We start from the raw sequence: 24735 nt of genomic DNA, 5'->3' as shown, positions 1-24735 counted from the left end.
CGTTCTGCCCAGAAATGTAATACATATACTAGGATATACACACAGAATAACTTTGAATGCTTGACATTTACCCAGGATCGCGTTCTTCCTATCTGTCTAATCTTCATAAAGTGCATTTGCTCACTCGCATTAATTCTGCAGCCCTCGACCTGACTCTATCATGCCTAACATCGACCAACCTCGCTCGATCCTTGGAAATGCGTATCTCGATACACACCTCAACGCACATGTAGATATGTATATACACGTGTATCATCCATCATAACCTCCCTTTCGTCCACCCATAGTGGGCATTAGCATAGATTCACCTGTGAGACACGATGCGTAGAGAATGATAGGCGCCACTTGATTCCTGTAATTCGCGTTATTATCGAGGCATGGAAGACGGAAATCCGATGCTGATTACAGATCATTGATATGTATCATCCGATATAATAAAGCATATGATTACAACGACAATGAGATACAATTGACATACATACCGTATTAATTCGATTGTGTGTATTTAAATCTTTCATGTTCAACTTAAATTTTATCAGATTCTAGAACACGTCATTATTGTATATTCTGTAATGTAATGTATAATTTTAATGTGCATGCACATGTAACACGCATAATGTTCACTTTTTAAAAAATGCATTTTTGCTTCCTTTAAAGCAATGCGGTTGAAAGCATAAAGCTACGCTGAGATAAGACGCTTAGACACGGCTGAGTGTAAAGTTAAAAAAAACTTTTGCTTACATAATATGGTTCTTATAAAATAATACTTTTCAATTTTTTTTATTGATTTTGATATTAAACATCAGCCGAGAAAACATGTATGTTACATTTACTGTGCACGTGTTTGGATCAAACAGTAATTAGCACCAACACACCGTACATAAAAACACTAGATGTATGTAGACGACTTTACGTAGAATGTTTTAGATTAATTATATGTCTTCTTTTAATTGCAAATTTTTTTTTTTCTTTGCGAAAATAGCTTTAATATTTTTTTCAACTATGGATGATAGAAGATGAAAGAATTTTCAAAAACTAATTGTAAATTTCAGCGCTTTTAGTAACAAAATGAATAATAAAATCAATGATTCATCCACATATTTTATTTTTCAAATTTTAGTAAATTATTTACTTTAAAAATTCTTTAATTTTATAAAATATGAAGTAAGGATCATTGAAAACTAACAATAAAAAGAGGAAGATGATATTTTGCGAAATGTAAAAAATGTGCTAAGATACAATCGATCCACAAAGTTGGTCATCGAATTCGCAGTGAAAAGAAAGCGCGGATCCAAGATATCCGCAGTATTATACAAGACTACATCGCCTCGAGTTTCACAAAACTATCAAGTACGAACTCGCAGTAGACATCTTTTGTACAATCTACGACAGAGAGACTTTTACCATCTTTATTTCTGCGCGAGAAACTTTTGTCGAGTTCGCTTTGCGAATAGTTCCGTCATTTTTCCACGTGGATGAATCTTATTGTATGATTGTCGCTGCAGATTATCAGAGAGCGACATATATTTTGACGACAGTATGTCTCTTTTCTAGACAGAGGAAGACTCGGGATATCTTTAAAATTATAACTTTTACTTCGAATTTGCCAACTGTAGGATAGTGCTTTCACGACTTGGAGATTTAACGCGATATTAATTACGATATTAAGAACGAAGGGAACAATTATTTGGGGCGATTAAAATCAGATGAGTATTTTCTCGATGCTATTAACAATTTTAGAATAATTTATATATATGTAATATCCTTTTCAGAATTTTATATTTTTTGAACTTTATATAATTTTATACAATTTTATTAATTCAAACTTTAATTTGAAATAACATTTAAAATTGCATACAAATATTGAAATAACGTTTCTTATGCAAAATTTAATCACATACAAATACAGACATAAATGATCATATGTATAAATGATATGATATATATAAATAATATTATATATACTATATTTGTAAAAACTTATTTATATTATAACATTTATTAATTATGCATATACATTTTCCATTTTGTGTTAGATATATTAAATTTTATTTTAAAACTTACAACGACGGAATTTACTGGGATGAAATATGGCATTTTCAGCGAAATAGCTTTTGTGATCCATTTCATCGCGAAAGGTTAAAAGGAGCCGCGTGCCATGTAAAAAATTGGAGCGCATCACGTCTCGCGCATGACTGCATTTGCATGCACGCGGTATGTTTGTCCTACGAACTGAAAATTATTATCCATACGTTAGCGAACCTGACGGCACATTGTGAAAGAGACAGATCGCGAAAGGGTGATACAATTTGTAAGAAAATCGAGAACGGACATCCAAAAAACAAATAGTATGCATAACAATGACATTTTTAACAAAGAGCTCAATCTCGAGTCCGCTCGTATAAAAATTCGGGACGGAGTTTGACAAGCGGAAGAGAACGCCGAGTTTGTGTCCGATGTTCCCAAGAAGTTCGACATGAAAGCTGCCATATACAGTGAACTCTTCTCCGTATCTCTCCAGACACGCCGATGAAAGCTCCACTTGCAGATTAGTGCCTCGTACATAAACGTGCTACGTATTATATTTCCCGAAAGTTTCTCCGCACTTAGCGATGGCTTCCCGAGATTGTAGTTGCACTTTGATGCATCTGTTGAAGCACGGGCGCGCAATTGCATCCTCGATGAAATCAAGAATGCGATACACGAACGAACGGGTTTGCAATTTCCGACCGTCTCATTTACTTTTACGACTTGTATTTATATTCTTTTTTTAAATCCAGTGATACGAATTGCAGTTAAGCATTTGTAAGCTACTTATTACACTTGTTTACGAGTACGTACAACTTTGTGATTTGAGTTTAAAGTTAGTTACACATTTATGTCTCTCTAACAATAAGTATAAATTAAAAATCGCTCACATTGTCGATAAATTCTGATAATTTTCTCCAGAAAGAATTTGCTATGCTCAATCAATTTCTGAAATTGTTCCTAAACTATTCGATTTGCTCGTGGAGAATGAATTATCTGCAGGAGACAACTGCACCGTTCAGAATTTAATTAATTCATCAATTTGGCGAAAGCATCGTTACTACATGTCTCACTGTCGATATAACGAAATAATGAGAAAATGTGCTACGAACGTTTACTCGCGTTTACTCTTATTATAAAGCAAAGCTCTAATTGATTAGTCAAGACATTTTTTTGAGAGATTTTATCCGCATTTATTCCTTATTCCTACAAATAGAATTTAATGTTTTTATTTTACAATATCTTTGCACTTTGTTTGGGATAACGCTTCCGATTAAATGAATCGCGAATTCACGGAACGTAAAGTTCGTCGAAATTAAACCGTCCGTTCTTGCAGATGCGATTTATGGCGGAATTAATTATTTGAGCTGAATAAACGTACGACGTCGTGAACGCCCCAAGACACGCGCTAATTAAGTAAAAATATTTACCTAGTGAATGGCGTTCCACTATCTCGAGCGTGTTGAAATGCAATAATAACGGAATAAATTCGATCGGTGGGCCACAATGTATAACTCTATTGGATGTATTGCTCTATACGAAAGTATCGGGAAAGTTATTCTGCAGATTTAACTTAAAGTCGCCAATTACCACGCGCCATTTTCATGCACGGAAATCCTTCGTTACGAGAGTTAGACGAGAGTTTGGGTCGCTTGAGAAAAGCTCGAATGCAAACTCTACCCGATTCTTCCCCTTCTCCGCTTCACCCTTTCTCTCTCACTCGTTTGTCCTTCGTCAGTGCATTCGCAATTTCATCGGTATGCAAATAAGCAGCCGACGTCGTATCGTTCGCAGTAAACAATTGCGATATCGTCGCCTGCTCGCTTGCAAGTTATTTAATATTATATTAGGGGAATTGCCTTTTCTCTTTTCTTTCTCTCTTGCGACGTGCTCGATTGGCGCGTGCACCGCATTTCACGCGAGCTCCTTTTTGTTCTTCCACTACCCATAATTGAATGAAGTTGAATATTTCCTTTGATTTTATTTCCTTGTTACAACGATAGCGAGGATAATGGCAAGTGTTTCAGTGTTTCGATCAATACTACGGAGTATGAAAATTTGTACACTCAAAGAATTAATTTACATCAATCGCGTATAATATTAATATGCAAGACGTAAAATATTAAAACAAGATTCACCGTTGTGCATCGAAAACCACAGCGGTTTAATATTATATCTCTTATTTCGATCTTATGTGCTTAAATGAGTTATAGAATGTTGTTTTCCATCGTTTCTGATATCTCACATCCAAAATTTCGTAGAAACGCCCTGCAGCTGTCCGGCACAGTGTGTCGGATGCTTCGTAGATCCTGTTAACGTTTCGCAAGCAATTATCCTTAATTGCCGTGTGCATCCAAAATTTTGTTGAACTGCAGCGGTGCTTTCCCGTAACACCGCCCTGTAGGACCACTCAACCGGCAACGTCACAATTTCAGCAGTAATTATCCCTAATTCGCGTTTATATCCAAAGTTCCGGTGAAGGATGTACAAGCTCCTTCACCATATTGCGACAGTATTTTACTTCTTTAGTGAGATAAATTAATGCATTTTATATATTACTAGATATTTTTAATTAATTAATTATCAATTTTTTGCGTACGTTGCTATTTAATTTCGTAATAGGAAATAAAATTTTACACTCACGTGAGGTGAATTCGAACGATGGCTACAAAAAATTCGCTATCCTCTTGATCATCAACAATTATATATATTGCTATTCTGTCATCTTTCAATTATGCTACATTTGAGTCATTGACCATAAGCACCTCTCGAATTTGCACCGGATAATATACTCAGGGCGTGATAATTTGTAGAATCACGCGGAATATAATGTTATCGATAATTCATGTTAATACACATTTAACGCTAAAAGCACTCGAATATAATTGGAAACTATCTTTTCACATTGAACTTTATATGATATTTGCAGGGGTTGCACTTTCGATTTAGTTAAAATATAAATTGACTAAGAAACTTTTTTATTACAGGCATATTAGAAGAAAAAAAAGAACTAAAACAAAAGTATAATTTCAAAAAAGAATGACTAAAACAGTCAGGTTATATTACAGAAATAAATATTTTATTCATAATTATGTAACCTTACAATTGTTTACAGATCGTGCCTACCCAAATTCTTTACTCGTAAATAAAACGTTTCCTTCACTTTATCCTCTATTGAAGGAGTGGCAGAGGATACAAAGAGATATAAACGTTAAGATCCCATCCATAGTTTGTCGTACATGTGTGTTCATTGTATGTATGCTCTGCGGTCAGTTAGTTATCATTAAGAGGATTTACGACGGTGTGAACATCTGCTCGATGAACTCGGGGATGCCTGATATGAATTCTAATCAAAACATGAGCGTCTTCAAATAATCGTAGGATACAGACTTTTATTTTTCAACAGTATTGCACTTGTGTGAGAAATTCGTATTGATTAAATGGACAAGATCGTGCCGCGCAAATCTAAATTTCTAATTATAGAAGTGCGAAAGGGAAAGCGAGGTATAATTCTTATTTTCAGCTGCGAATAATAATGCGATACGATATCAAAGCGAATACAATTATATCAATATCAGATTACGCCGACCAATGGCGTGGCAGAATCACTTTGCAACGTTTCGAATTGTTCGCCGATGCCAATTAATGACGAGCATTCTGTAAGGATTAACAATTCCGAAGTAATGAATCGATATAATTGTAAACGAGAAATTAAACGTCATTTCATGCGACATGCAATCACAACTTTCGCGCACGGCGTGTGTACGAGATTTTGATTTATTTCTACAATTTTATTCGGGTCGCTCGATAAGCAAAACAAAACTTTCTGTCATCTTTTGCAATATTAGTCTGCACGGGCGAAGGTTAGATTGCGGATTGGAGTCTGATTAACGAGTGAATATCGATATGCAGTAATGCTTGGACTTGCGAAACGCGGGAATTAGCCTTTAGCTAATAACATCGCGGCAAGTTTGGGACGGTAAGCTTGATTAATAATTGCGGCCGTTTGCGCTTGTGCACAGCCGTGAGCGCATAAATCTCGCGCGCGACATATGAATGTAGTATATACGATATATACGGACAATCTTTTTTCAAATTTAATTTTATTTTATTTCGTGCGCAGCATACACGATCAAATCTCGTTGCAACGAATAACATTGCGCGACTCGAAGTGACCTTGACGTTCCATCATCTTATCTTATTAAATTACTCACATGTTTATCAAACAAAAGAATCTATCCTGCTGTCTCGAATTTCCAAGAAACTTTAAACTCGTCTCTCGCAAAAATCTCAGCTCTTTAAATTATCGCTCGTAAATTTTGACCATAAGTGAAGAAACATGCTCATATGAATAAGAGACAAGACGTGGGGGAGGGTGGAGGGGCAAGAGGGGAACCGTCGCTTATACGAGTAATACTTTCCTCGAGCGTGCTCTTCCTCTACCCGGTGTATGAAACTCTCTCGCGAAATAGACGACGGGCGCGTGCAATCCGGCTACTGCAATCCCCAGCTGATACGCGGACATAAAGCGAGGTCGGGATTTGAAAGTACAGTTTCCGTGTCTTTCCCGCGCTCCTCCTTACAACGAGATGAAACGAATAATGCATAACAATGCCGGCAAGATGGAAAAAAGTCTCCCGAGAACAAAAACGCCACGGTCAATAGAAGGACGAAAATTTAGTGTAGAAAATTTAAATCTTGTTTACGCATCGGGGATAAATTCTGTCGAATTTGCCGAATCCGAGCACGATCCTTTAACGGAAAGCTCGTAGAGTACGAAGTACACATTTGTTTAACTTGCATCCGTTAAACAAGCAACCGCGTTTCGTCGATAGGGGCAACAAATCGTCAAGCGTGTCAACATGACTAATTGCAAACGGCATACTAATTATTGTCCGCTCATTTCTAAGCGCACGTCACTATGATAATACCGTCTCAGGGAAAATCCAGCAACGATAAGATCTCTAAATAATATTCCGTTTAACATTAATCGCCGTTAAAGCTTACGTACAAAATCGTGTTTCCGCGCAATTATCTACCTGTAGAATGTCGCCGTTTTGCGTGTATTCCCTAACCTGTGCCGTATTCCCCGAAAATTGAATTAATCGCCGCGTGTCGCGGCTCTCACATGTACGTGTAGCCACGTATGCGCACGTATTCACACGTCCGACGACGGTCTCGCTCAGGCATGGTGGCGGAAACCAGGTGTGCTTTAACAATGCCCGTTGCGCTTAACCGAGATTTGCGGCTTACACTTAAACTTTGAAAAGCATTACCCCTCATCCGAAAAGTCACCGGCTAAAAGCTAACTATATTTTCGGTATTCAATTACTCGCCGGGCTAATGGCATAAGAAGCTCGAAGGTTTCGCAAACAAGTGCTCAGGTCTTGTAAAAACCGTAATGGAAATAATTCACGAGAGTAAGATCCAGAAAATAACTAATGTTTTTTTTTACCACTTTTTCTAATATCCTTGTCGACTATTTACCGTAATGTTACTTTTACCCAAGATGGATCACTAGAATCTCCTGAAACTGTTGTACATTTTTAACTCGCCGTCTTTTAAATTAATTGATTAGATAAATAAAAGAAAGGTTGTGTCTCTCTCTCTCTCTCTCTCTCTCTCTCTCTCTCTCTCTCTCTCTCTCTCTCTCTCTCAAAAGAAAACAATCTGCCACAACAAAATCGCACTTGTTATTCTTGGCATGTAGAAATCGCCGAATCTTTCTTCCGTTGAAAAACGCGGGTGGTTATGTAAAATATGAGGGTTATATGTCTATGTATAAAATACGAATCCTTTACGGGAAGATTGTAGTTACCGTACAAGTTACTATATATTTCGCGAAATTAACAATTTAGACTATAATATATACGATCTCGACTGTCGTCGTAATCTATCTAAAGTCAACCTACGCAAGTTAACTGGGCAATCTCCTTCGCCGCATAATCCAATAACTCTAATTATCCTAACGAGATCAATAATTTCTCCTGTGCCATTCCTCGCTATGTGGCGATATAGCTAACTGGCGAAATTTCTAGCCATTATAATGTGCCTTGATTATCCGACAAAAACGTACGCTGATAACTTTACGGTTACGATGAGGTTTCTTGCAATACCAAAATGTAAAACATGTGATCAAAGCTAGCAAGAGCGATCTATATACGGCTATGGCAAATATTTATCTGATCGATCAAACGTTCATAATTTTCCATCTTTTTTCTCGCAGATAAAAATCTTTAATTTCGTAAAATATTTTTTCGTCGAATATTTCTTTTTTATTTTTTAGACGTTTATTATTTTACATCGCGCTCTGTATACAACGTCATATTTCATATTCGTGCAACTATGTCGTATTCGTCGTAACGTAAATCTATATGTGACACTCCGAAATAGATGGAAATCATTTTTATACTACGCCTAGAGCGTATCACGTAAAAGCTTCAAAATAGTTGAAAAATATAATGGATAAACTAGCATATATACAATGTATATAGACAGTGCATATATATATATATATATATATGTACTTCATATTATATATATATTGTATATATTATATATATATATATATATATATATATATGTAATGTACAGTGAATCCGTAAGGATTCAGTTTAATAAAATTCGATATTGCAGTTGACAGGCAAATATTTACAGAGTAAACGCAGCGGATTAATAAGTGCGATATATATCTAGAGAAAAAGAAAGATTAAAAAAGCGAACATTAAAATAACACAGAGGTGGATAAAATGATGGATAAATATAATACATTATGAGTTATATGAAAGGGGAAAATATCGCTCGTTGGTTCGCGCAAAACCGTCAATTAGTCATCGATAATTCACTCTGCAAAGAGTCGGCGCAGTTAAGCGCAAGAGTGCTCTTATGAAACGGCTCGTTGTAATTAATTGGCGTAACTTGATCCGGCGATTGCATAAATCACGGCATCAAACTTGGAATATATACGTATGTGACCACCGTAATTTAGTATCTCGACTCGCGGACGAATCCAATCCTCGGAATCGCTACTCTGGTCAACGCGGTGTCACGAGGAGTCTGCGGGAGTCTGTGTAGGGCTGCGGTTTCGCAAGATCGTCGTATATATCGGCCCCCGACCTTAACCCGAAGCACGCGTTGCATTAATGTGCGCGCGAGGAGGCGGCAGAATGCATACGCCTACCCATTGTGGCCATCCGAAGATAGATAGCATGTGTGCGTAGTTAGCCGCACATACTATTCTGGCCGCGAGGGGAGAAACGAAGAACGCGTCCGTAAATTATAGTTTCTTAACGCGCTATTTAACAATTTTAGTACCCTATTTTATTTTCTTTTTTTAACCACGTTAATAAAATAAATCGGCTCTTCCGCTGCTTCTAAATCAACCGAGCTATTTGTGTAGAATTTCTTTTATCGTTGATTTTGCGTTATAATGTTACGGGAAAAAAAAAACCGCGTATGTATGTACGTATAAACCGACTCGATTGACTTTCGTTTCACGTCGATACAATACATCTTTGTGCGAAAGCGGGCTGTGAACCACATGCCAGTTGTCTATTATGACAGACAGTACTTGTGTATACAACAGAAGAAATATAAGAAATTGTTACAACACACTGTAACATCGTTGTCGCTCAATAAATGGTTAAAAGTTTGATTCGATCGTTGAAACTTTTCCTTGTAAAAGAAAAATGTACTGGTTCTCTAAAAGTTTTTCCTTTGATAGAAAAATCTGTCAACAGGCCGGCGTACTTCGCTTTCAATCACAGCTCACCTAAAGTTTCTAGAACAAAATTGTCTTTCTTCTGTTATAATTACCTTATTTTTCACGTTTATTTTATACAAAAATTATAATTTACATCTTTGAACGATTTGATATTTCCTTTAAAAAGTTTGTTGGCTCTCCCTCCCTCCCTCTCTCTCTCTCTCTCTTTCTCACTCATGTACGCAGATAAGTCTTTTATTTTTCAATATTATTATGAATTTTTATTTATAGCTATATATTTATAGATATAAAAATGTTTTGTCGCATCGTAATCGAATGGTACCCATATCAGTGTTGAAATGTGTATTTAATCCAAACTTTAATAGAAGTTTACCTTCGATAAGGCTTTAAAGTTTTGTCATGGGAAAAACACCTTACAGCATTATCGTATTTTTCTTTTTGATCGTTAAAGTTTCGGGCGTTCCCTCGCGAATCATTTCACTGGTGTTTCAGACTTTATCGAGACAAGAAGTACAGACTTGCTAAGGAGAAGCAAAAATTATTTAATTAATCAAACTTTATTTCTCTCTTTTTATACCAATTAGATTCTTTATATGTATGCAAAAGCAAAATACGTAATAAATATATGTATATATATATATTTTTAGATAAATAATTTTTCCCGGACAAACTTTCACAACTCACACGATTTTTATTAACACAATCTATGTTAGTAACACAATCGTGACCAATGACCCCATTTTTTTCTTCTGCTTCGCTCTCATCGTTCGCTTTGATGTGGAAAGGGTTCGATTATAACATTAAGGTAATAGCTTAACGCCCCGGATGGCGGAAAACGCGAGAGTTATGGCTCGTTAAGTATTACGATATACAGTACATAGAGAGTACAAGAACGCGAAGTTAAGTAATAACGTACCAAGTATTCGTTGTAAAACTAGCTTCGTGAAACAATGCGACGCATTTTTCCTCTAGAGATTTTCCGACCAACTTGGAAACTATGTTACCACGTCCTACATAATGCTATTATGGCAAAGAGTTTGTACCTTAGCACGATATTAAATAAGTAAATGTAAGTAAATCGTTTAAAGTAAAGTCACTATCGTTTAGAAAGTCGATATATTGCCCGTAATAGTGTACTAAAAAAAGGAGATACTTGAAATTTATTTGCTAAAAGTGAATATTGCATCAAAAGTTGACATACAACGCAAAATTAATGACAAGATGTAAATTTCATTTTGACACTAATCATACAGTTAATAATATTATTCCCTATTACTAGCTATGCGATATTAATAGTGATAAATACTAGCGTATTTCATTGATAAACGTGTATATATTTAACAATTAGAATTAATTCTTTGCAGGTCTCTGTATCAAGTTGTACATTTAATTTGGAACTTTATTTTTTATATAATCGCCGTAATATCAAAAGTATAATTTTTATTTTATAAGTTATAAAGAGAATTTTTTTTACTTTAGTATTTTATCATTAAACTTATTAGTTTATGATTCTCTGTGGGTGTATGGTATATGAATGCCCCTTTTACGTAATATTTTAATCTTATGAAATAATTTTTCATAGGATTTAAGAATATAAAGGATAAAGCATTAAGAATATAAAGAATCTTTTTCTCTTAACTTTATTTCATTTTTTTGCTTGTTCAGATACTTATTGATTCAATAATAACAGAGGTCGCGTTTTTTTTATTCTTCATAATTCTTTATAATTTATTATTAAAAATAGTTGTTGCATTTGACAATAACATTAAAATAGGTTCCATTAAAAAAAAAATTAATATTGAATAAAATATATTTTTATATTTTACGATACTTTTTTTTTAATTGTAGGTAATATTTAAATAAAATCCAAAATTTACGATACGCGAATGAAACTTTTTCGAAAAGTTACGGCATAAGGAGACACGGAAATTTTCGACGATAATTGACGTAATTCAACGCGACGAGTATAATAAAATAGACGGTCTCGTTCAACATGAGGTGAAATTTTATTTTTCGGGAAATGTCGTCGTCCTGTGTTCGTCGAGTGTAGCCTTCATTACGTCGCGCATCCGTAAGTCGCGGGATAGGTGTGCGCGCCATAAAAAAAAAAAAACGACGGCTATCGCGCGGAAGCGGAACTCTCGAAAAAATCTCTGCGCGGCGAGAAGAAGAGGAATGAGACGTTGTCGGGCCCGGCGAGGACGGATACTTTCATCGCGCTGGGCGTGCTGAATTTCTCGTTTGTGCAATTCAACCGCGTAATCTAATGAGCAAACGCCGCGGACTTGGTGCGCGCGCGTACCGTAAATTGAAGTATACATTATAAAACGTCCTGCCGCGGCGGCGCGGCGCTTCCTCCTACTCGCAAAACCAGGTCGCGCATGCCGCGCGCGGCCTTATCCCCGCGAATTCGCGAACTTCGCACCCGAGCGTAAGTTGCAGGTTTCTCTGATTCGCGACCGGCTGTTCCGTCTGGCTTGCTGGAGCGATGAATATTTAGCGACAGGTACGTGACTCCGTTGGAAATATCCGAGCGGAGCCGAAGGGTCGACGGTTTTCAGAAGGAGTCCTATACCACCCTTCTTCATGCAAACGTGACTCGCTGCCGGGAGAACATGATTTATCGAGTTTGCGAGATATTTCTAGATATACTTTTCTCCGCGTTTTGACCATATAATACATTTCTCCGATAAAAATTTTTCATATAAATCGCGCGCGCTTTGCAATAGCAGCGGCGTTGGATTAAAAACGCTTACAGTTATATCATGTGACGCGCAAGATACAAATGAAATATAGAGTTACATTCTCGCGTACAAGTTAGTGATAATTTTAATTTAAATTTACTTTGGTACTTTGTATAATACATTCGAAGAGAGTGCAGTGATGTTATTACTGTTATTTTTGTCGGTTTATCATTTTGCCGTATGCGCGATTTTGCGTTTACCGGATTTACGAGAGCACGCAGCTTTATCTTCGTAATTACGCAATTACTTTCGCCAGATTCGTGTCGAATATCATATTTGTAAAACGTTCCTTCGCCAGAAACTTAATCGTCAAAGTTAAACGTGACTCTTAAATTCTATCAGTTTCCACCGAGATGACAAAACTGTCGTCGCGAAATCGACGACAGTTAGAAGTGTTCCGCTTGTTTACTTCGACTAACGCGATGACAGAGTTCATAGTCGATTTTCCCTGACCGTTCCACGAAATTTCAACCTCTTTCGTTCAACTTACCTAGTCAAACTTTGTCAACGAATAGAATTTATGCGGATAATTAATCTTTCATATAGCGGAGATTAATTAACTCGTGCAAATTTATCTGTGGCCAAAGGAAGGGAATCCTTCGACTCGTATTACCGTGGATATCTAAGAATATACGATACGAAATTTGAAACTACGTAGTGATGAGAATTCCATCGAGATTTTGTATGGAATACACATTAAATATAAAACGAACTGTAAGATTATAATGTAGATGGCAATATATTTTATATCAAAGTAATCGAAATTAACAAAAAACCAACACACAGGCTTATTTAATTTATTCAATATTGTACATTACATTACATTACATAAAATTAAACAAATTTTTGACCACAGAGAATGGCCTCTTGCATCATATTATATAAAATTTTATCACAAATTATTTTTATTCGCTATACAAGATGTGGTTGTACTATTTATGTGCGCTCCGTAGTTCGAACGCAGCGATAATATAAACGTCAAAGCGAACGTTAAGCACGCGCGTATATCGATTTTATAATTATATTACTTGAACAGAGGAACGAAAATTGAAAATTACGCGAGCATTTATTTTGCATAATGGGGATTGGTCGGAGGAACGCTCATCGCGTTTATTAAACGGGGAAATTGTACTTATAATTAGATCCGAATTAATAGTACCTCAGATTAGCCATTTTATATTATTTTACGTATTATTATTAATTTTCATATTTCTTACTTTTATAGTAGATATCTAGATATTTAAATATCTATGTATATAGATATACGTATGTATATAAAACGATTGTTATACGAGGATCATCTATTTTTCCTAAACATTGACCTTACAATTAGAATAAAAGTCTTTTTAATACAAATGTTTTTACTAACATTCTCAGATGGATCCTTCTGTCAGAAAACTTATTCTCATAAAGGTGTAAAAATAATATTCAACTTATGAAATATAACGTCATGTCTAAAGAAGATTAAAAATATTATTTTTTCATTTTCTCTAATTCTTTTATTTTTGTGTGTGCAGGAGTGGACAGACTATAACCTTCAGTGGAACGAGACCGAGTACGGTGGAGTGAAAGACCTTCGAATTACGCCGAACAAGCTTTGGAAACCGGATATCCTCATGTACAACAGGTAATCTGGCCTCGTTACATCTGCGTAGCGACTTTCATTTTGTATTGACAAGTCAGTAGTCTCGACTAATAACATTTGTTAGGAGTATTTCAGTTTCGCGCGCGCGAGAGGAGGGGCGTCAGTCTTATAATAGAATTTTTAATTAACGTAATCGGATAAAATGACGCGCTCGTAAAATTATCGTGTTAATGAAGTATCCCTAATAAAAGGACATCCGTAAAGTAGGCACGTAAACTGATGTGTCCCAAGGCCACGTGTTAAAATTTCGTTGCTTAAAATAATTTTACGCGATTACGTTTGATTTGCGCAAAGATATTTAAACCGGTAAAATCGAAGCAATCGATAATAATTTTTTCATCAATAATAATAATAATAATAATAATAATAATAATAATAATAATAATAATAATAATAATAATAATATGAAAATGCTTCTTTTCGCAAATATCCGAGAATACGATAGTCGAAACTGGCAAGATATAAATAAAAGTATTCGCGTTACGTCAAATTCTCACTCGTTCGTGTAATAATCGTCGTGATTTATTACAACTATAATTGTCATGCATCAAAATGAAGGCCAAGGGACTTCCGGTATCTCGATCGCGATTCCAGCTTGTCAATATTTCAAGCGTGACTATTTACCATTTTCGCGGAAACGTCGGAAGCTTCACATCCGTGTAAACAAATTTACATCGACTTGTAAATAGCGCGAAATCGCGAAAACATGATCGAGAAACGATCGTAGAGAAAAAAAGTTTATTGTCATAAAAATAGAAGGCGCGAATTATTTCCGTCGCGAATGTGCATCATACGTTAAGTTCTTCTGGTAGACTTAACGACTACTATTTATTCGGATGGCACGATCCTCGTATACGCCTCCTGTGAGAGAAAAAGAGAGAGAATTAAGATTTTAAGAATGTTTTTTTCAGAAAAGCTGCGACGGCTAAGAAATAGCGCGGCAGTAGCGCCACTGCAGCAAAAGTTTTTTCATTAACTTTAAGTTCGCTCCCTCCGGAGAGACTCCGTTTGGAGCGTAAATTATTTTCGATGTACCTCGTACTCTTCTCACGTGCCGTTACGGTATTACAAATGTAGTATAAAAAAAAAAGAAAAGAATCGAAGGGTACGTAACTTTTATTCTAGTGTTGCTTCGCATCTCTTATTTGAAAGTATATTATATATATATTATATATATATACATATATATTTTTTTTATTGAAATCCCTATAAAGTGCATGCATTTACTTGAATCCTAGTAAGAGCCGAGTATATATTATATATTTATATACTTGTACTCTATGTATATCTCTCTCTACATTTTTCATTTGTAAATATTGTATCCACGTAATTATTGATCCCGATCGTAGAAATCTCTCTTATCAGATCGGATCGGCTCGTTTCTCGCTTTCGTATCGACTACGTACTCGGCGTATTACGATTTACGTCGTCTCGTGAATGACAAGGCACGAAATCGCGAAGCGAGTTGACCCGAACTCTTTTGAACGTAATTATTACGCAGATTTTAATTAAAATGACTAGAGTAACGATTGCATAAGTGCCGATCATTTTCATTTCTCAAAAAACTCTGAAGTTGGTCACGTCGTGGAGAGCGGAAGAAATGTGTTTTTGAACAGTCGCGATTTTACGATTCGAAAGCCAAAGCGAATTGAAAAAACAGGATTACGCGGAAATCGGATTTCTTCTCCCCTTTTTGCTCGACGCCGTGACCAGCTCGCATTCTCAGCCACTCTCTCTACCATAGCCTCTAGAATAATTAGTCTTAGGTATTTATAGGCTGCAGAGCTATATACAACAATCGTCGGGTCGCCGTACGTGAGTGCATTTACGTAATTCACGTTCGGTGATCCGCAAAATTAATACGCCCGCCGCTCGCTACCAGCCGATCGATGCATAAATCATATATTTTCTGATCGCCTGACATACAGTTATCAGACAGAACGGAATGCGATCTATTGTGAACAATGAAGATACGTTGTGATAATCGATGAAAAACATGTGTTATCAAATTTCATTTTTGTAACGCGTTCATACACTCATATATACAACCACAAACACATTGAGCGTTGAGTGCTGAGTATATAATCTTAACGTAATTAAAAATGAAATACTATACGAGTAAATTCCGACAATTTAATTATAAAAGCGGTGGATGAAATAACAATATTTTGATTTGAAAATTGAGAACAAGAGATTCTCCCTGCATCTTTTGTAGAGGTTCCAATTATTTTTGATCGCTTCGTAAATTATTCGTCGTTCGACCTAGGCATAAATTAGATAATCGTCACCAACTGTCAGCGAACGATTGAGCTCGATGACAATCAAATGTGATTAGGATCATCATCCATTTCCGAAATTAAATTTTTAGACAGCCAGAAATTTTGGCATAGCTTGTAAAGCAAAACATTTTTCTACATGAAAAATTTTAGAGCTCAGATTCAAGAGAATTATGTAATCAAGAGTTATGTTTGATTTGGTTTAATAATTTCATCCGTATATTATAATAATTAAATATTTATTTATAATATTGTAAGAAATTGCTATAATCTCGTTCCTAAATAATAGCTAGAAGGTGAAAGGTATTTAATAACAAAATAACTCCTTTGAAAACATTCAAGTAGACAATAAATTATGAAGTGCATTGTAAATTAAACAAATAAATAAATAGTAGAAAGACAGGATAAGCTGTTTAATCATAGAGTTGTTTAGGAAAAATTTTAACGCATTCTTAGCAGAAGTACTATTAAACCATATATATATATATAAAATGAAAGATTCGAGTATAAAATTTAATTATAATTTTTTGAACTAAAATACTAATTTGTAGCAATAAAATAAATAGTCAAACGGTCTATTTAGTCTTGAGGAACGGAGAGTAAAGTAAAGTGTGCCATGGGAATACGGTAGATGGAGGTAATATATGGACCGAAAGTGCGGGGAAAAGTGAAAGACAGTAAGTAGAAAAGAAAGAAATGGTCAGCCGGACAGACCCGAATCCACCTCCAACCGCAACTAACAACTGGCCAAGTTGTTAGCCAACCCGGGGCCGTGGCAAGAGAGATTTCTCGCCGGCGCGTTGGTAAAGTGTGCGGGATCGCTACAATTAATTAAAGTCTTGTCTCGGTGAAACTTTGTCTTTGTGAGTATCACGGGAGCGTACAATGACGCAGGACTACTGGGATAGCTAACGGACGACTTTCAGAACCACGCAAAACTGGCTGGAATGAACTTTCCAAAAAATAAAAAAAAGATTCTCACATTGAAAATACTCGACGGGACATTTCTTCTTTCATAACGATTTAAACTTGGATATCTTGGATACACATCTTGAAAATATGATAACATATCTTTAAAACATATCTTGAAAATCGATGAAACAGTTTGAACTTTGAATTTCTGACGCGCGACGGTTTTAGATGGCCGCAAAGCGTAAGTGGTGGCTCGTTAACGAAAAGTGACACTAGAAATCGATGGGAACATTGATGACTCGACGAGTTAAACTTGGATTTCGACGAGTCCCTCCAGCGATCATTTTCAATTTGCTGCTCGTCCCTCCATGAGTACCAACATCAATTCCTAATGGACGCTTATTGTTTCAATGGTTTCGCTATAACGCGGTTTGTATGTCCCAATGCGGTCAAATTTATTCGCGATTATACACACGTATCACGTGTTGCGGACATATTATTACCTCGGAAATGTATCTTAGTACATGCTGTCAAATCTTTTTGAAATATAAAGATAACGCACACTTAAAACAGTAAATAATATTATATTGAATATTACGCAGAATATATTTTCATATAATATCGAGTCACACAGATTTGATAAGAAGAATATAATATAATTTAAATTTTGAAATAACATTGGATAATCTTTATTTATGCAATGTGTTTTTAAAATTCTCTGCTCTTTGCCCATACAAAATGTTGGCCACAGAGTTTTCATTATGATAGGACACAAATATTTTCTCAATCTCATTCGAGGCGCCTAAAACACATAAATCGTCGTCCGAAATTACACCGTCGATTCTCCGATAAATATGTCGTGGACCATTAAATCATTTAACTTACGTGCTCCCATTATCGATTGGAAAAATTTATAGGGACATTGGCAGAAGAATGGCTTATCGAAGCAGCTGCGCGAGATCTACCTGACGTCTCGTATGGTCCCGATAGCATCCTGTGCTATCATATTCCCGCAAAACAATCCCACCGCCAAATTGTCGACGAAACAACCATCGGGCCGATGATTTACGCGCTCGTCGCCGTGAATCAACTTTACGCGAAACTCGCATTTGCTACCGCGTCTATCAAAGCTACCGTTGCGTTCTCCATTATTTTAGTCAAAATAACATATCTCATTGTTCTTAATTCTCATCTAATTAGCCTAGTTTCTAAACAGGCATTTTTTCCTAATAATAAAAATTACATAATTTGAAAATATTGCAAACTATGTTTTTATATATGTGTTTATAATTAGATATTATATAGAATTGTGTAGATAAAGAATTAACTTTATTTTTTATAGGATAATTTTACTTTAAATTTTATCAACAATAATAGATTTTTTCATGTGGGCTGGATACGAGTGATACCTATTATTTTTACTTTCGATGCTTTCAAAATCCTAATATTTTATCCTTACCATTCTATCGAAATGAGAGACGAAGGCTCTTCGCGATCGCGACTACGAACAGGGAGCAGATTATCTCATAGCGATGCATCTCACGCGTACTCGTATAAAGAACGAGTCCTATGGACATCAGAATTTTGAAGCCGTCGGTCCCAATCCTGTTAGAGAAGTTGGAGTGTAAATAAGATAACGACACGGAGGGTCCAGCGTTTGTGCGATGTGGTTCCATTTTCAACGGGCTCCGGGGAACGGTTACGCGCCGGTCCCTCCAAAGGGAAAAGGCGCTTTCTTGGCAAAACCGTAAAGCGAATCTCGAGTATCCCGCCCGAAGGTACTTTCGGCGTTACCGTCGAATTTAAGCCGTCGTTAACCCGCGGGGTTAAAAGAGCCTCGGTACCGGCGTGCGCGGGGCTCATAAAATCCGTTTCGCTTGAACACCTTCCCGGCCTCGTAACTACATGTTCACCTCGCAACCGAGCAGCACATCAACGAGCTACTACTGAAAAGTATATGAAGCAACTCGCAGTAACGGCTCGCTCGTAGCCGAAACCTTCGACATATCTCCTTGGGGAATTGAAATAATCCTGTACACTTCGTACCGTCTTATGGCACATACAAGTTTCGATTTTAGATGATTTACTCGCCTCTATTTCTTGTTTCGTACTTATCAAAAAGATTTATTCTTTATTATATTGTTATACTCTAAAATATATTACGTATAATTGTTACTTAAAATTAAATCTGTCTAATTTAATCCGAGCGCGAGGATTGTTATATCTTATTCAAGCCCCATTAGGATTATACATAAATTGTGCTCCTAAGAATGTCTATTTGTCCGACGCGACGTCAAGTTTGTTAATATCATATTCATATGATTCAAGTGTGAATCCAAGATAGTGATCGCATTTGATAGGTGTCAGAAAAATCTCAAAATTCTCGCGAGGTAAATTTTAAAATATTCGCGAAGTTGCGGAATAAGAAAATCTGAAGAATGTCGATGCATCCGATCGTATTAACACATATTTCGATGCGAATTTGATAATGGAACACGATGCATGGCGGCAAGTCGCGATGTGGTTGTCTATTCCGCTGTCAGCGCAGCCACACATGCGAATATTATACGAGCCACAATGGAAACGTGAAGCGCCGCAAAATTTGATCGGACCGGCGAAATATATTCTCGAAATCTACTTGATCCATCTACAGATAATCCAATCGCACCGGACATTCTCTTCTCGTTTATATAAGTGTATATAGATTTATAACAATCCCCCGCGCGTTTGATCAAAACGAGGACGCGCTCGATTCGCTGTGATTTTTAGTCGAGAGAAAGAGAGAGAGAGAGAGAGAGAGAGAGAGAAGAAAAGAGAAAGAGAAACACTACTCTAATCTACATACTTGATCCGGTTATTTAATCGAATCACGCGCTTTCGAACGAATGCGGTCGCGATTCTATCGACCATCCGGGGAATACCAGGGTACATAGAACATGGTGTCCGTGTCCGTCCGCTGTCCAGCATATACTATTTCCCCGATCTACATACAAATATACGGTCTCGTAATCATTATTTACTCACGTCGAATTGAGAATGTATTTGATTTTCGTAACGTCTGCTGAATCGATTGCGTCGGAAACGTATCTTTCACTTTTATGTCTCTCTCTCTCTCTTTTTTCTCTCTCTTTCTTTCTCTTTTCTTATTGTTAGTCCAAAACCGATGCTGAAAGCACACTATTCTTCGAAATGCAAAGAATAATCAACAAATAACAATAACAACGAATACACCAGATCAAACACGAGAAAAGCTCTCGCGATATTAGAGAGGAAAAACAGAAGAGTCAAATATAAATTTTGAAAACAAATACTCTACTAGGAAGGGTACTTCTGATAATATTGACAAAATTTGAATACAGCAGAGAGAGAGAGAGAGAGAGATATGTCATGTAAATTGAATTTATTCTGCATAGCAGGCTCTCAATGTACAGTTTAATCTTTGGAAATATATATATATATATATATCGATCCGTTATCATGCAATCGAATTTCAAACAGGAATGAATTTCCAAATTTTTACAACACGAATTTGTGCGATAATCATATTACAGTAGTTTTCGCAATGATCGCATTCCATGCCGTTCTGATTTGATTGGCGTTTCTACCTTCGACATAACTTCTGAGCGAACCAGTGTAGGGCTTGTGCTGCAAGTCGTGAGAATTTTACAGAATGCGCAGGTCTTTGAAGTTTCTCTTCAGTTAAAAGCGAATACGACGGTCAGCGAGCGACGGTTGTAATTATGTGAATAATTAATTAAAACGCGACGTCAGGCCACCCCGTTACTGCGGGCCACCGCATGACCGGGCTCGGTACCTGCTCGCTTCTATTCGCGCACACCGTTGCAGTCTTCGATTATTAACCAGGACATGTCCTGAGAGTAAGGACCCGAGTCACGTATCGGATGAGAAAATTTTTCTTATATCGTCATTTCGATTATAGCCTGCTTTTCTTTTTACGATATATTGTATTACGTATATTCACATCCGCCAAAAGTATCGCGCGCAAGCTGTCTACGAGGAAATTTCTCGTTTCCCTCTTCGCGGAGACAGTCGGAGAAATCGAAAACATTAATCTAAAGCTTTGATATCGCGTGAACATAGAGAGCGCAAATGGTGACATACACTTGACAAAGTATCTCTGTCAACTGTGAATACGTGCCATAAGATTGGTATATCTTCACGAGAGGACTTTCTCTGAATGGGCGTATCAACTAAAATTATCGCAACAGTTTTCACAAGTTTTTCATCAATCGAATAAACGATTCAAACATACAGTTAAAGCATTCGAATCTCGTCTTAAGTAATCACTCGATAGTCGAAAATCAGTATTATTTGCAATATTCACGGCCGACAGTGGTTTATCGCGAGCCATCCATTTGCGCAAACGAGAGTTAGGGTGACATCCTGCATCGTTTGCCGGTGATTTGGCGCCGTTAACTTTCCGACAGTTTGCTCTCTCAACGTTTATAACACACGGAGTTTGAGAACATCCCGTTACGTCGTCGGTACTATTTGCTCAAGGGAGCGTAGTGAGCAAGTTGACGGAGTTTTCCAAAATTTCCATTTATCCTCGATGTATAATCTGAGTTTTTTATTGCAGTCAATTTTTCTTGAAATTTGTTTAGATCACTTTTGGTTTTAATATTTGCGATATTAAGCATTTTTTTAGTAATTGAGTTTTAAATTAAAATTTAACTGAAACAAATTGAAAAACTGGATTTTGATTTCTCATCAATCTCGTCTATAAATCAAAAACTATTGATATATTTTTATTAAAGAAAAACCGATTTTAAACTAAACTTCATTCTGCTGAAAGCGTTTCTCGCGCATGCATTTATTGGTTGACACGCCCATACATTATATAGTCAGTATACGACGAGCATACAAAGAAAGTGTAAACAAGCAATTTAAGATTATAATCATCAATTGATATTAGATTGAAAGTCGTAAAACACCAGGATACGACTTTACGTGCTATTTTATACGCCGATATACGTGACTCGGGACTCGTAAGATAAATTTATCGTGGCGAAAAAAGCGGAAGGGAGCGGGTTTCGCGGCAAGGTCGGTGAAACCCCAACCGTCCTGGATTTTAAAAGGAAAAATGAAAGAAACGTTAGACCGCCGTTAAAAAAGAAAAAACGAGTAAACTTGTTTGCGAGAAAAAGAAGAACTAACGCGAATTGAATCCTCGGCGAGGATCTGAATAACGACGACAACGACAACGACGATGACGAAGACGATTAAATCGATCAGTCGACGCGTAAACCATGAAAACGACGCGAGAAGATGTCGACCGATCAATTCGAGCCTCGAGGGCGCAACCCATATTCCACGTTTGACATTTCAATCTCCATGCGAGGAAGGTGCTTGGGCGGATACGCGGCTCGTTAGTTGTTGCATGTGTCGGTTTATGATAACGATCTAACGAGATTAAACGGACAGCACTTTATGATCTCTCTACGATGCGAGACGAGGGCTATTGCTGTCTGTCATTTGTGCTTAGTGTCTCCAGTAATGTGTTTTTTTTTTTCTCTCTTTTTTTGTTGAGCTTTCTTACTGGCACGCAGATACATCCTCGCACGAGGAAATTCGCACAGAGTATAACAGACTTTATCACGCAGACATTCTAACGTGCACCTAGTGATATGCGTATACATATATATACATATATATATATACTCTACTGTAGCTGGAGATAATTTACAGGTGGATCATTAGGAAATGCTGTGTCGTGCTGAGGAATTAATTACGCATCTCGCTCATCCGTCTTTCTAGTCAATCTGATACAGAAGAAACTCTAAACTTGTTGCATTCGTAACTTGTAGTTGGAATGACAATTTTCATCTCTCTAAAAATAGTGTCCTTACAAAAATACTGTGTATGTCCGCTTTTTACAAAAATATCATACTCTTTCACAAAATATTCTACAAGAATAAATTGTGCTCCTCCAAAAAAAAAAGTGCAAAATAGCTCGATTGAATCTATCGTAGGTTTACGGGGAATTAAAAAATCACGTGAACAGTATCTTAACAAATAATTGTCGTGCATATAAAATTTTGCATATAGAGAATATAAAACTTCCAGACTAACGTATCGATGAAGCGCGAGTACCGGCGTTGGATCAATCGAATAATCTTCGATATCGTGTGCTACTTTAAACTTGTAACTTTCGTCGCGAGCTTAGCTGGCTTTTGACACATTTCCGCGTGTACGGATATTTATGCGTCACGATGAATTTTTATAATCGAAAATCGCGAAGGCAAAACGCGAAAATGTCGACGCGACGCCCATCGAACGACGTCCATGTTACGTTTGCGACGCGAATGATCGACGTTTTGAAATTTCGCAACGCGTGCGCATAGTGTTACATGTCGTAACTAGTATTACATATATCGGGGCACGTCGTTGCGGCCACCGCCAGCGAACGGCGAGACTTTTCCCGTCTCATCGATTTATAATATTTTTATATTCCTGCTGACCCGATCGCGTAATATTTTCACCTTTACGCGGTATTTACGCGGCGTACGCATCAGCGAGCTACGCGACGTACACTCACGACCGTAGACGCATCGAAACCTATAATTAACATTGCGCAATTTTCCTTTTTCTTTTTTTTAGAAAAAAGTAAAGGGAAAGAAAGTATATTCGAATAAAAGGCATTAATCTTTATCTACCTACACGCGAATCAAATTTGTTTATTTCTTAAAATATGCAAAAAGAAATATTTCTTAAAATATGCAAAAAGAAATATTTCTTAAAAATTTTGCTTAACGTAATATTTTATACGTACATCAAATATTTATTAGATATAAAAATTGTCTATTATTTTATCTGAGATGATTGGGATAGATAAAAAATTAATTAACTTGTAACAAAATTATTGATATTTCAGAGTGTACGAAAAAATTCTCTATAAATATTTAAAAAATATTGAGATTTTTTAATCGCTTTTTTTGTACGGTATTTAAACTATGTATTCTTGCTTTCATTATTTTACCTAGAAGTTATTTTAGAAACGATCTAGAAATGATTTTAGAAATACATGAATTTAGTAAGTCACTGCGCATCTCGATACCGTGTTCGTCGTTTTTAAAAAACGAACGCTTTCAGGAACAGTTCCTAGGGTTTATTCATTGACTTTAAAGCATTACATAAAGATAATTAAGATAATCAACCATTTACCGAAACAACTCTCGCGCGAGAAATTTTTAACTGCTTCTAATAAAATATTTTCCCACTTTTCTTTCCGGCGACACAATTGATCTTGTTCGCTACGAATTAGCGCGCGCATTAAATCGAGCGCGACCTTAAGTATCTAGCAGATATTGTTTAAAAGATACGTACAGTGCATATAATGGAGAAAGGAACGAGATGGTCGTTACTCACGGAACAAAGGGGGTTGGC

General features: G+C 36.5%; 1 protein-coding gene across 6 annotated transcripts in view; it reads left to right on the top strand.

Annotated features, from left to right (window-relative positions):
• The window catches only part of Nachralpha6 (nicotinic acetylcholine receptor alpha6), a 221660-nt gene that overhangs the window by 83988 nt on the left and 112937 nt on the right, over positions 1-24735 (top strand). For all 6 annotated transcript variants that reach the window (XM_072894487.1, XM_072894486.1, XM_072894485.1 and 3 more), the window contains exon 5: positions 14013-14122. In XM_072894487.1, coding sequence (XP_072750588.1) covers positions 14013-14122 — 110 coding nt within the window. The remainder of the gene's footprint in view (positions 1-14012; positions 14123-24735) is intronic.

Source organism: Anoplolepis gracilipes, chromosome 6 (assembly GCF_047496725.1).
Source record: "Anoplolepis gracilipes chromosome 6, ASM4749672v1, whole genome shotgun sequence".
NCBI classification, from domain to species: domain Eukaryota; kingdom Metazoa; phylum Arthropoda; class Insecta; order Hymenoptera; family Formicidae; genus Anoplolepis; species Anoplolepis gracilipes.
Note: the sequence above shows the minus strand (reverse complement) of the source record. Positions and strands in the feature narration are given on the sequence as shown.